This window comes from Chionomys nivalis, chromosome 7 (assembly GCF_950005125.1).
Source record: "Chionomys nivalis chromosome 7, mChiNiv1.1, whole genome shotgun sequence".
Taxonomy (NCBI): Eukaryota; Metazoa; Chordata; class Mammalia; order Rodentia; family Cricetidae; genus Chionomys; species Chionomys nivalis.
In genome coordinates this window covers 52,390,251-52,404,558 of record NC_080092.1, presented here as the reverse complement: position 1 = coordinate 52,404,558, position 14,308 = coordinate 52,390,251, and the positions used below count along the sequence as shown (strand labels likewise).

The window sequence follows — 14,308 nt, the reverse complement described above, 5'->3', positions numbered from 1 at the left end:
GCCTCTGCCTCCCGAGTGCTGGGATTAAAGGTGTGCGCCACCATCGCCCGGCTTTAACTGTAATTTTAAAAATAATCCTTGCGCCGGGCGATGGTGGCGCACGCCTTTAATCCCAGCACTCGGGAGGCAGAGGCAGGCAGATCTCTGTGAGTTCGAGACCAGCCTGGTCTATAAGAGCTAGTTCCAGGACAGGCTCCAAAGCCACAGAGAAACCCTGTCTCGGAAAAAAAAAATCCTTGCTTCATACCCCTATCTAAGCGAACATATGTTACCTGGACCACATACAGATTCCTAAACCAAGTTTTTCACAACTGAAATTCTAATAGCATCAGAGCACCATGGCCACGTGTAAAGTCCTTTTGGACACCACTGGAAAACTCAACCTCCGTTTTTATCATTTCCTCCCACAGTCTTTCATCTGGAGCCTCAGAGAACAGGGGCTCAGGAACACTCCGAACTGAGATTTCTAAAGCATAAACACTGCTGCAGTGCTAAGCACTGACTGACATTGGCTAAAGGAAGAAGGCACAGTAAGAATACCTTTTCAAAGTTTAGTAGAAAGTCAACAAAGCTTTCTGAAATTTTGTAATATTCCGAACTGAACTCAGCTTGAAAAAAACTGCACCCTAAGACAAAAACTGGCAGCAAAAGAAGCTAAAAAGCCGCCTTATCGTCTCTTTTATAAGTAGTTCTCATCACAGTTTGCGTCAACAACTCAGTGATACTCCAAATAAATGCAAGCTCAGTAAGTACAGTAGCAGCAAAACCGTCCCTTCCAGGGGAAAAGCAGTATTTGGAATTCTGAGTCGCCTTGACCTATTTTGCTGAGAGGCAAAGACTGCTGAGCACACCACCACCACACTGCACACTGTTTATGCCTGTGATGATCATAAAGACGGTCTCCACCTTCATAGTAGGTGTGATAATATAAGCTGGTACTTGAAAAAAAGTTTCAAATTTGATTTTTATTATGATATGGGTAAGTGTCCAAGATAAAAACTAAGTAATCAACACTGATGTCTTAGATATCACATATGTTGCCTTTAGGAAAGTTACCAAGAAAGGATCATAGAATTCCTTTTTGTGGTTTCAAAACAAGGTTTCTCTGTGTAGCCCTGGATGTCCTGGAATTTGCTCTGTAGACCAGGCTGGCCTCGAAGAAATACACTTGCCTCTGCCTCCCAAGTGCTGGAATCAAAGGTGTGCGCCACCACCACTCTGTATCCCCAACCACCTCATACCCCTACTCTATCTCCAGTTTAGAGCAAGTATTTTTAACTAAACCATATCAAAGCTATTTAATTCAGATATAAAACTGATAACACATCAGACATGAGAGGCTGTAGGCCAGTGAGATGGTTCAGTGGGTAAGAGCACCTGCTGTTCATGCCCGATGACCTAAATTTGATCCCAAAACCTGAGAAATGGTAGAAGCAGAGACTTAACTTCACGAAGGTGTCCTCTGACCTTTGTATGCATGTACTAGCACATGCACCCACTCCCACACACATAATAAAAGAGAAAACCTAAGAGCTTTCTTTGAAAAAAAGGGGGGGGGATAGAAAACAAATTAAACAATCTTTCAAAACTAACTTCAAATAATTGAATAAAGAAAAACTAGGACACAAGTTCAATCGCTAGTATCCACAAGAAAGCTCACAATTGTCTGTTAACACCAGTTCCAGGGAATCCTATATCCTCTTCTGAGCTTCATGGTCACTCGACATACATAGTACACAGACATATATGCAGGCAAAGCACCCATACACGTAAAAATAAATAAATAGATAAGTAAATAAATATATAAATTTTAGGTTTTTTTTTTTTTTAAGGCCAGGTGGTGGTAGTGATGCACACCTTTAATCCCAGCACTCAGGAGGCAAAGGCAGGTGGATCTCTGTGAGCTCAAGGCTAGCCTGGTCTATAAAACAATTTCTGGGACAGCTAGGGCTGTAACACAGAGAAATCCTGTCTCAACAAACCAACAATCAGGGCTAGAAAGATGGCTCAGTAGTTAAGAACACAGACTGCTCTTCCAGAGGACCTGGTTTCCCAGCACCCACATGGCAGTTCACAACTGTCTGTAATTCCAAGATCTGGAATACATGCAAGCAAAATATCAATGCACATAAAATGAAAAATAAATTTTAAAAAAACCCTGAAGAATCTGTAGAGGATGACCAATGTATTGAGGAAGGAGATGGCATTATCCATGACCATACTCAATTTGAACTTAGCATCAGAGAAATACCAGAAGGATCATATGTGTGTATGTGTGTGTATGTGTGTGTGTGCACGCATGCATTAAATATATTTCCAGGTCATCTTGACAACACATCATTGCTCAGAGTCTACCTTAGAGACTAGGATACCTCAAGAATAGAACGCTTGCCTAGAATGTACATGGCTCCACATCTGATCTCCTGTACAGCAAGGAAAAAGAAGGGTACTTGTTGACAGAGGTTGCTGTCTTACCCAGTCCCGAAGCTGTTCAGTCCCAAAGAAACGCACAGAGGCCTACATTAATTATAAACTGGTTGGCCTATTAGCTCAGGCTTCTTATTAACTAATTCTTACATCTTACAGTAACCCATAATTCTTGTCTCTGTTAGCCACGTTGCTTGGTACCTTTTATCAGCAAGGCGTTCTCATCTTGCTTCCTCTGTGTCTGGGTGACCACTGAAGACTGAGCCTTTCCTCTTCCCAGAATTCTCCTGTTCTGGCTGCCCCACTTATATTTCCTGACTGGCTACTGGTCAATCAGCATTTTATTAAACCAGTACAAGTGACAAAACTTTACAGAGTACAAGACCATTGTCCCACAGCAGGTACTTAACAAATTTTCATGAGCATATGTAAAAGAACCAGAGACCAGGAACACATCAACTTGGTAGAGTGTTTACTTGGCATGCAGAAGATTCTGGGTTCAATACTCAGCACTACTTAAACTAAACACAGTAATTACTGCACATCTGTAACCCCAGTACTTGAGAATAGAGGCAGGAGGGTCAGGAAGTGTCTAAGGCCAGCCTGAGCTACATGAAACCCTAACCTGAAGCAAAGGATGGAAAAGGCAAGGGGAAAGGAAAGTGGGAAAGGGAAGAAGGGAAATAAAAGGAAGGGGAGGAAGAGAGGAGCCGAAGAAAATGAAAAGAAGGGGAGGGAGGAGATGAGGAGTACTGGGTTAAAAGAATGTGCCACCACACCTAGTTGTAAGCATAGTTTTGTTATAGAACTCTGACAAAATTATTTTTTAAAAGACTTTCAAGCTCAAGATGTTACTTAGGAGTTTAAGATATAGCCTAGCATGCATGAAGCCTGGGTTCAAACTCGAGTACCAATCTAATGACCTGGCACTCAGTAGGTAAAAGTAGGAAAATCAGAACTTCAGGGTCACCCTCAGTTATGTTACTAGTTCAAGGCCAGTCTGGGACACACAGGAATCTATCTCAACCAAAAATTTTCAATTACAAAATACAAAAGATACTGCTTTAGACTAGTGACTCTCAAAATGTGCTACCTAAACCACTAATAACAACATCCCCAAATAAGTTGTTAAAAGTGCAAATTATGGGATCCTAGAGTCCTAGTAAATCACAAACTCTGAAGCTGAATCACCTTGGAAACTTGTTAAAACACCAACCATCCGACCCCCAGACCCACATCACAGTTTCTGACTCAGCAAACGTGAGATATGACCCAAATATGTGCACTCCTAAGAAGTTTCCCAGGTAAGCCTGACGCTACTGCAGCTGTTCTAGAATGACACCATGGAGACCATCTTTCTACTGCTTCTAGGCCAACAGCTAAAATCTAAACACCTCCCCTGACCCTCCTAAAACAGATCCCACCAGAGATATTTTACTTAAACACTCATCTTTAACAACTGATAACACAATGACTCTACATGTTTTTCTCACCCTCAATTCAATCAACCTAAAGGACCACATGAATTTTGCTCCCATTGTATGCCCAGCACCTAAATGCAATGTATTGCACAAAGCAAGTACTCAACAGTGAAATGTCAGTTTCTACAAAGCATAAAAATACCACCAATGTCAGAAAACAAACAAATCTTTTTTTTTTTTTTTTTGTTTTTTTTTGTTTTTCGAGACAGGGTTTCTCTGTGGCTTTGGAGCCTGTCCTGGAACTAGCTCTTGTAGACCAGGCTGGTCTCGAACTCACAGAGATCCGCCTGCCTCTGCCTCCTGAGTGCTAGGATCAAAGGTGTGCACCACCACCGCCCGGCAACAAACAAATCTTAATGATGCATTTTCCAATTGTTCCCGAACTATACTGAGAACCCTAGTTCCAAAAAGCATTATTTTTATTATTTCACACATACACACACACGGTTTATTCAATCACAAAAAAAAAAAAAAAAAACAGTATACTATCAGAAACTTAACATTTAAGACAGTTTTGGCAGGGGAGTTGGGAAAGAGACTGGTGAACTTACCCTCTTTAGCCAAATATAGCTCCTTAAATTTTGCTCTCTTTTGATTAAATTCTTGCTCAAGCTGTTGCTGTGCACGTAAAAATTCTGCATTAATTTTTTCCAATTCTGCTACCCGTTGCTGAAGAGAAACTGGAAAAAGAAATACTAGTTAACAATAATAAATTTATTTACATATAAGTTTTAAGAACAAACTAGTCACTCAGTTAAATACTGTTAGATACATATGGAACTAGTAGGGAAGCTGAAATCCATTATATTCCAGGAAACTAATTTTTTTAAGAAGCCAGACACTTCTATTAGACTGTGATACACATACTGTGAATGAGTCATATAAAATGAAACAGAATCACAGAGAACAAAGCCAATTTCAGTACAGGAGCTCCCAATGCTCTTTAGAACACTGACAGAATGTTAATCCATGGTTGGAATTGTTAAATATTGACTTTAGTTAAACTACTTATCCCAAAGCTAACCCCACTGTCAATGTTGCTACTTCCTGTTTCTTTGTGATGAGCAAAATTTAATGTGCTTCCTGGCTAGGAAAGCCACAACTGGAACTATTCTTCCAGTTCCAGAAGACCCATTACATTACATGGAAACTGTTACCATATGGAAAGGACAAAACCTGTGGTTCTGTGTCACAACCCCAATACTGGCAGATCATCTGTTTTCAGATAAGTATTGGCTACAGTCTTGTAAAGTGTAGACACATTCCTTACAAAGGGGCTCAAGATTTGGGTCTCAACTGTCTATTCTGGTCAAGGTCAGGGCTGTTTTGGTCAAAACACAAAGCCTTGACTCAGCCTTAAGGCTATCAATATAATCCCTTCAGGAGATATTTATCAGCATTAGCCAACTACTGTCCAGTCACGTTGGCCAGTCTACCGAACACCACCCAAACCCTGGTGGTCTGCCTATCTCTGAGCCTCCTTACTCTCAAGCCACAGATCAATCCACAACCAATTTTATAATATAGATAGAAAAGGCTATAGCTCATCTCCTTCATATTCTTTTCAAAGTTCTCTGCAATAAGGATATATTTCTCTAGCAAATTCTAAACTAAACCTTGTATTAGTTCATTCCCACACCCCTAGGCTAGCGTCACGATTTGATAGTTTTAGTACAACTCACAGATGGAAGAGGAAAAGACACTTCGAGCTCCGTGTTACTAAAGGTACACCTACAGTTAGACAATGACACCAGACCATCTGAGAACTTTCTTTTCCTTTCTTTCTTTCTTTCTTTCTTTCTTTCTTTCTTTCTTTCTTTCTTTCTTTTGAGAAAAAGGAGGTGGTAGAATATATCAAAAGGCAGCCATGTAGACTATATGAAGGGTAACTTTGGAAGGAAATAATCATCTAAAATCATAAGGAAATTTAGACCCTGAGTTCCCTATTTCTGCTAGTACTTATTGCTAAATCCCAATGGTTAAATTCCCACATAACACTAAAATTACTGACACTTCTGACTACTACAAAGATAAACAAGGCCTCTGAAAATGAAGGAAACATAACATACCCGCACTTCAAAATATATTTTTAAAAATACTGTGTAATGTAGCAATTTAAAATACATGAAAAAAGAAAGAAGACCCTTCACTCACACTTTTTCCTACATCCTATCCCACCCATAGCTTCACCAAACCACCAACATGCACAAAGGTTCATGCTATTCACCGTTATAGTTATAAATAATTTAAGTTAAATAAAACTAATGAATCAACAAAATAAAACAAAAAAAAACCCTTAACATTACAGCCAAAGCCTGGCATGGTGGTTTGTACCTGTAAGTCCAGCACCTGAGAGTCTGAAGGAGGGTTACCATGAGTTTGAAGCTAGCCTTTTCAGAGCAAAATCTTGTACTTTCACTAGTCCCTACCTCACCCTGGCTCTGACCCACACAGTTCAAATCCAAGTCCACACCCACAAATCTGACTGGCTCTCCCCACTCTTTAAGATCGCAATTCTAGGATCCTTGAGGGTGTACCAATAACTCCCTTATTTTCATCCTGTTCTTGTATAACTTTCAAAAGAATCTATCTCAGTACTCCAAGCATATTGCATTTCTACACAACAGAAAAGCCAAAATAACTGCTTTTCACAAGCATGCTTTTACCGTCACACCTAGGAAAGTCAATTTACCCCAAATAGACAAAAGTTTACAAATAAGTGTATCATAATGTATTAGCAGACAACCACAATGAAATCAAACTGAAATGTTCATCAAATGGAAGTGTTATATTATTTTTATAACATGTTGACTAAATAGTTCACTGTGATTAGAATAGAGTTCAAAAAGTAATTAACATGGAACATAGGGAAAATGACAAATGTTAGCTGTCATTTTAAAACTAAAAGTATTTAATGGGTAAAGAAATACAGCGATGGGGTGGAAATTTTTTCAACAAACAAATAAATAAATAAATAAATAAATTTAAAAAAAAAAGAAGAAAGAAATACAGAGATGGCCAGGCAGGGGTGGTACATGCCTTTGATCTCAGCACTAAGGAGGCAGAAGCAGGCAAATCTCAGTCAAGGCCAGCCTGGTCTACACAGCAAGTTCCAGGACATCCAGGAATACACAGAGAAATCCTGTCTCAAAACCCATACCACCCCACCCCCAAAAAGAAAAAAAAATACAGAGATCAGTTACTCTGTAGTCACAAAAGACTAAAAGTTACTCCTGACCTGATGATTCTTACTAAGTTTCATGCTTACTGACATCCAGATCAAAACCCTCCCTGCTATACACAAACTAGTGTTACCACCATCTTCCAACAATACTGAATCTTTTGGGAGTTAGCCACATTCAGTCATCAGCTTTCACTAACACAGCCCAAACATTATTACCTTCATTTAAGCACTAAGGGGGAAATCATCTGATGCCAAGGCTACTTCATTCGTTTGCTAACTTGCTTGCTTGCTTATTTATTTATTCATCAATCAATCAAGCATAGGAGGAGGGGAAGGACAGGGTCTCATTACAGCCAGCCCAGGCCAATCTAGATTTGTTATGTTACCAAGGCTGACCTGGAATTCAGTAATTCAGCTGCCTCATATTTAGATTAAAGGTGTTTGCCACGCCACCATGACAAGCCTCTGTGGCTTCATTCATTCATTCTGGTTTTTCAAGAGAGCAGCTACTTTTAATGCTTGCCATCCAAAGAGAAAAATGACTGCCATTTACTCAAAATGTCTGAATTAAGAAATAATAATACATAAAGAAAGGGAGGAAAATAAAATCATAAATAAGGAAAAGATCCAATAATTCTCACATATTTGATCTTTCCTAGTTTTCCTGTTGTTTACTGAGACAGTCTCAACTCTTAGCCCTCTTTCTTTTTCTCCCAAGCATTGGAATTGCAAGAGTGGACCATCATCACCTTGTCTAACTTAATTTTCCCTAATTTTGATATGAAGGAATGAGCAATAACTTAAAACCCCAAGTTGTGTCCTACTATATATGTCTAAAAAAGAAAATATTAAGTTCAATGAAAAATGAGAAAGAGGGAAAAAGCAATCTGGATCAAATTTTACTGTAACTGGAAACGTTTGTCTTAAGATTTTCCTCAATGCAGGAGGGAACGGGGAGGGAGAATCTGAACACTCCCTGAAACCACAAGTCTTGACTTGTACTGTCACTGGATTTTTAAATGAAAGTACTACAAGGTGTGTGCTCACAATTCAGCTATTCACAAGTCTAAGACAAGAGGACCACTTCAGAGAAGGAGTTCAAGTACAACTGGGCGACACGGCAAGACCTTGTAAGAAAGAAGGGAGGAAAGAAAAGAAGGGAAGGAGGGTGAGGGGGGAGAAAAAGTGTAAAATGAAATTACACTTTTGGTAGGTATATCCATTTAATGGGATACCAAAGTCATAAAATGTATATAGTAAATGAAATGAACAAAATACAAAATTATATATGGTACAATATGAACCATGGAAAACTATAAAACAGACTGGAAGGAATATGCCAGGTCATGGCAGTGGACAAAGTAGCCAGGCCACACATTTGCCACGCATTAACTAGGAAAAGAAGCTCCTGCCAACATCAGCCTAGATCATGGCATGCAGTCATCAGGAGTTGGCAGAGCAGAAATTCTCTAGGCAATTTGGAAGGATAATGCATACGGCCAAGGACATCCTGAGGGAAACAAGGCTGCATTCTGATGAGCTGAACTAGGTACCAGAGTTGAAATGTAAGATACCCAGCAGACCACAGAGCTCAAGGAAGAATGTACAAACAACAATAAAAAGAGCGTCAAATACATCACAAAAAAACACAGAAGTCAACACTTGGGGTTAAAGAGATGGCTCAGGGATTAAGAGTGTTACCTGCTCTGAGAGAGTCAGTTCCCAGCGTCCCCATGGAGATTCAAAATCCTCTGTAACTCCAGACCCAGAGAAATCTGATGTTCTCTTCTGATCTCCCTGGGTCAGGCCCATACACACATGCAAGCAAAAAATTCAAACACATAAAATAAGTAAATCTAAAAAAAATAATAAGCCAGTTGGTGGCAGTGCACACCTTTTATCTCAGCACTTGGGAGGCAGAGGCAGATGGATCTCTGTGAGTTCAAGGTCAGCTTGGTCAACAAAGCAAGTTCTAGGACAGCTACATAGATAAACCCTGTCTGGAAAAAAACAAAATTAAAACAAATAAGCAACGTAAAAATAAATAAAAAATAAACCTCCTATGTTGGGTTAAAGGTATAGCTCCATCAGCAGAGTGCATGTCTAACATGCATACATCCTTGGATGTTACCAAAACCCAAGATACTGAGCATGGTGGCAGAAGCCTGTAGTCCCAGTGCTTGGGAAGTGAACGCAGAATAAATTCAAGGCTAGCCTTGCCTATGCAGCAAGTTTAAGACCAGCATGAATTATAAGAAACTATGTCAAAAAAGAAAAACAATTAAGAAAAACCCCTGTGTGTTAGCTAGTCACGGTTAAGTCTACCACTAAGAAGGCCAAGGAAAGCTCAAAAGTCCACGCCACCCTGAGCTATATTTTGGAACCCTGTCTCAAACAAACAAAATCTTGAAAGGGGGAAGATGGCTCATAGGTAAAAGTACTTGAGGACCTGAGCTCAAATCTCTGGCACCTGCATAAAAGAACCAAAAATGTTAACATTTGAAGACAAATAAAACAGCGTCTATGTTGTTAACCGTAACTGAACCTGGGTCCTCTGCACAGGGGCTCTGGGACACATTTTTACAAAATGGTCATGAATTCCTGACCATGGGAGACTTGGTAGAGAGGCCTTCTTCCAGGTGAGGTGGCAGTGAGCATAGCTCCTCAACTCTCACGTAGCAGTTGTCAATGCCAGGCGGCGGCAGCAGCTCCTGAAACACGACGTCTGGATGACGCCAGTGCCTCTGGGAACAGAGGTGCAGTACACCAGCAGAGCTGCACCAAGCTGTTACCTTCACACAGGGCAGTATGAGACACACAGGTCATAACCCTTCAAAGCCTCCTTATGAAAGGACATAGGGGAGACTAGCCAAGATGGCCCCTCGGAGATGGCAGCTTTCCTTGGCCATCGTTATCAAAGATGGTGACAAAAGCCTGCACCTGGTCTGCTGGCCAGCTCAGCCTGCTTCTTCTACACTGGCATGATCTCAAAACTTCACTCAATGGGCAGAAATACATGTTCAAGGGCTTGTGCCTCTCTCAGATGAGACAGCCCAACTTGCTAACAAGACTCTAGGCTCTCGCACCATATCTAGAAGTTTACCCATGTAAACAGTCAGACAGGGTGGCGTGCCAAAAGCTGGGGAGGCAAAGACGGGAGGATCCTTGGACTCAGTACTGGCTAGCCTAGCTGGTGAGCTCCGAGCCAAAGAGAGATCCTGTATCAAAGAAGACAGACAGCATGACAGAGAATGATACTCACATGCACACATACAAATATTTAAAAATAAAAAAATAAAAATCCAGGAAAGGGCTGAGAGCTCAGGGGATACAAGTGCTTGCCACACAAGCCTGACAACCTAAGTCTGATCTCTGGAACCCACAAAAAACAGATGTGGTTGTTTGTATCCATAATCTCAGCACTCCTAATTTCAGATACGGAAACAGAAAAACGAGCTGGAAGCACACTAACCGACCAGGTAGAGTATACAGAGCAGCAGAAGCAAGAGAGGCCCTGCTTCAGGAGGGTGCAGTAAGAGCACCAGCTCCCAAAAGCTGTCTTCTGACTCCTACATGTGCGCCAAGGTGCACATCATCATCATCATATTTACAGTCCAAGAGGGGGCAAGACTTATAAATGAAATCCTAGCCATCAACAATCATGGCATGTGGAAGGCGGCTCATCTACATATTAATGTCTTCCACTTTTTTGCTAGTTTGGTTTAGCTTTGAGATGGCTTTCAGGCCCTAGTTGTCCTGAAACTCAGAGATCTACCTGCCTCTGTCTCCTGAGTGCTGGGATTAAATGCATTAGTTTAAGGCTAATTATTTTTATGTCTCATTATTTGTGTTTGAGGATTTAAGTTTAAATCAGCTTAAAAAAAAATGTATTCACATAACACCAATTATCCATCACTCTAGATACACAATTCATAAATGAGAACTGTTAATAAAAAACTATCTCATATCAATTCCTTTAATATAAAATAATTGGTTTAGGATAATCTGAAGTTACTATCATTTACAAGAACAAAAGCCTGCTGCAACATAAGCTACTCTTCAGAACCATATCTAATTAAATTGTAAGACAAATCAATTTCCCTGTATGCATCTAACACAAAAAATGCAAAATGACATTTTTATTCTCTCTACATTTGTGCTATAGCAAGACTACACTGTAGTATCAATTCTACATTAGGAATTACTTATCAGAAGTTCATAAATAAATAATAATAACACAAAGGTTATATTTTATTTACAAGGAAATTGAACGCATTATTTATGAACTTTTCAGAACTATCAAGGGCATAGGTAGAGAGAGATTAGAATTTTGATAAATAGCTATAATTCTGCCTACATTTATCTAAGATTTATCTAAGGATGGGAACATGAAAACTAAAGAAGTTTCAAGGAGAAAACACAGATGTTAACATTTACTGGTAAGGGAAAATCTCAGCACTACAAAAGATGATGATTATAACAGGCATTAACAATTAAGAATCTCCTATTTGTTGGGCATTGGTGGTACACACCTTTAAGTCCAGCACTCAGGAGGCAGAAGCAGATGGCTCAGTTTAAGGCTAGCCTTGCTTACTACATAGCTTGCTCCAGGCCAGTCAGGGATACATAATGAGACCCCCCCTTCTCAAACTAAACAAACAAAGAATCCCATATTTATTAGGCATAGCAAAATAGTTAAAGAATATGAATCTAAGGCTCAGTTCTACCTCTTACAAGCTGGCTCTCATCTCTGAAAGCGAGAACTAATGTTAGTACAATCTACCTTTCCAGGGTACATTTCAAGGCAAATGGCTATGTGGCAATCAACAACAACAGTCTTAAATACTAGGCAATTTCTCCACTAGGAATCTGTCCTAGGGAAGAGATCATGGATATGTGTGTAAAGATATCATTCCAGAAGTACTAATACCCTCCTTCGTCTACAGTCTCACTTCCCAAAGTATCCAGTACCAGTGGTCAAGAATCATATGGAAAACACCAGAAACAACTCATGAGTTTTAAACTGTAAACTCTTTGAGTAGCATAAAGAACTCACACCTTCCCACTCCGGCCTACCCAAGATGTGAATCGTCTTTGTCTCCCATATCCACATGCTGTATGCTACCCATATGTTACTTGGGTAGCTATTATCACATGCTTCTGCTCATATAGCCCCTAATTTACTTCATAAAGGTGTCAAAGCAAAAAGTAGTATGTTGGCAATTTCTGGGAGTGAAAGGGAAGTAGTAAAATGCTGCCTTTAGGCAAAAGATTACAAGATATTTTGAGAGAGCTAGAGACCACATTTACCCAAGTATTACATTTACCCATTTTTTTTTTTTTCGGTTTTTCGAGACAGGGTTTCTCTGTGGTTTTGGAGCCTTTCCTGGAACTAGCTCTTGTAGACCAGGCTGGTCTCGAACTCACAGAGATCCGCCTGCCTCTGCCTCCCAAGTGCTGGGATTAAAGGCGTATGCCACCACCGCCCGGTTCATTTACCCAATTATTATACTATATAATTGTTGTTTTATAATCAGTTACTATTAACCTCATACTGTGCCTAATCTGTATTTTAACATAGGTATATATACATAAGGGAAAAGAAACAGAGACTATATTGGATTCATTATTACTCTTTTTGTTGTTGTTGTTGTTGTTGTTGTTGTTGTTGGTTTTTTCCAGACAGGGTTTCTCTGTAGCTTTGGAGCCTGTCGTGGAACTAGCTATTGTAGACCAGGCTGGTCTAGAACTCACAGAGATCCGCCTGCCTCTGCCTCCTGAGTGCTGGGATTAAAGGTGTGTGCCACCACCGCCTTGCTTGGGTTCTCACTTTTGACCAAACATCCCAGAGTCCTTGGATATAGGGATGTCTGGGGGCTGGGGTCTCACTTTTGACCAAACACATATAAAAGAAATAAAAATTTTTTAAAGAATACTGAAACTTGCTGGGCGGTGGTGGCGCACACCTTTAATCCCAGCACTCAGGAGGCAGAGGTAGGCGGATATCTGTGAGTTCGAGGCCAGCCTGGTCTACAAGAGCTAGTTCCAGGGCAGGAACCAAAAGCTACAGAGAAACCCTGTCTTGAAAAATCAAAAAAAAAAAAAGAATACTGAAACTTAACCACTACTTTTTATAAAAGAAGTTTATACACTCAAAAAAAAAAAAATGGGTGGGCAGGGTATCTAATGGTTTTGAGGAATGAGTCTTTAGAGGTGTCAAAAGCATTACCAGCATCAGTTCAAATGAAGTCTTACATTTCCTTCTATGAAAACCACTCCAAAAGCTAACTTACAACAAAAGCCACGCTGAGAATAAAGTTTGTTGGGAGGCCTGCTGGTCAGAGGTTGCAGTCTACCGTGACCTTGCAGCTTTCTCGAAGCTCAGTCTCCGGCTGTCAACCTGACCTTATCAGGAGAATGTCTCTAGGTCCCAATACCTGACTTATCTCATGTGACCCTTGACCCTCGCAGAACCGTCCCCCCTGCTGCCCATATGGCAATCAGACTTGCACTACAAGCTTTAGAATAGGGACGGGCTGTTTAATGCAAATTAGGTGACGCCCTAGCCACTGTTCCATCCTTTATACCTCCCCACCTTCTGGAATAAAGTTTAACTGTCTCACTGGAGTTGTCTCAGAAGGCTATTCCCACCGTGCTCACAAGGTCTTACAAAGCCCGTCCTGTTTCTGCCCCTGGTGGCAAACAGACTGTGAGGGAAGGTCAGTGGTAGAACACAGACATTCTAGAGTGTGCAAGGCCCTAGAGTCAATGTCCAGTATCACCTACTACCCCATCCCTGAAACAAGAGCAAAGAATAAACCTGAAAGATCTATAACAAACAAAAATAAAGGGCTCTACCTTCTGAATGTAAAGAACTCAGATATAATTTACAAAGAAAGAAAACAAATGGACAATGTCAGTTTTTAAAGGCCAGTGAAATTTACTCAACTAAAACAGACACGATGGGCAATGAAATGAAAACTCACAGGAACCTGAGTCTCAAGTATTGGGGAAGGAGTGTTTTTCAAGACAGGGTTTCTCTGTGCAGCCAGGCTGGTCTCAGATTCACAGAGATCCACCTGCCTCTGCCTCCAGAGTGTTGGGATTAAAGGCGTGCACCACCAAGCCCAGCTTCTACTCAACTTTCATTTATTCAACTCTGAAGCAGGAATGATGCCACTTTTAAAAAGATTAAAGAAGCCAGGCAATGGTGCTG

At 40.5% G+C, this 14,308-nt stretch overlaps 1 protein-coding gene across 2 annotated transcripts in view; it reads right to left on the bottom strand.

Moving 5' to 3' along the window:
* The window catches only part of Rabep1 (rabaptin, RAB GTPase binding effector protein 1), a 91,526-nt gene that overhangs the window by 62,416 nt on the left and 14,802 nt on the right, over positions 1–14,308 (bottom strand). For both annotated transcript variants that reach the window (XM_057775561.1, XM_057775563.1), the window contains exon 2: positions 4,460–4,588. In XM_057775561.1, coding sequence (XP_057631544.1) covers positions 4,460–4,588 — 129 coding nt within the window. The remainder of the gene's footprint in view (positions 1–4,459; positions 4,589–14,308) is intronic.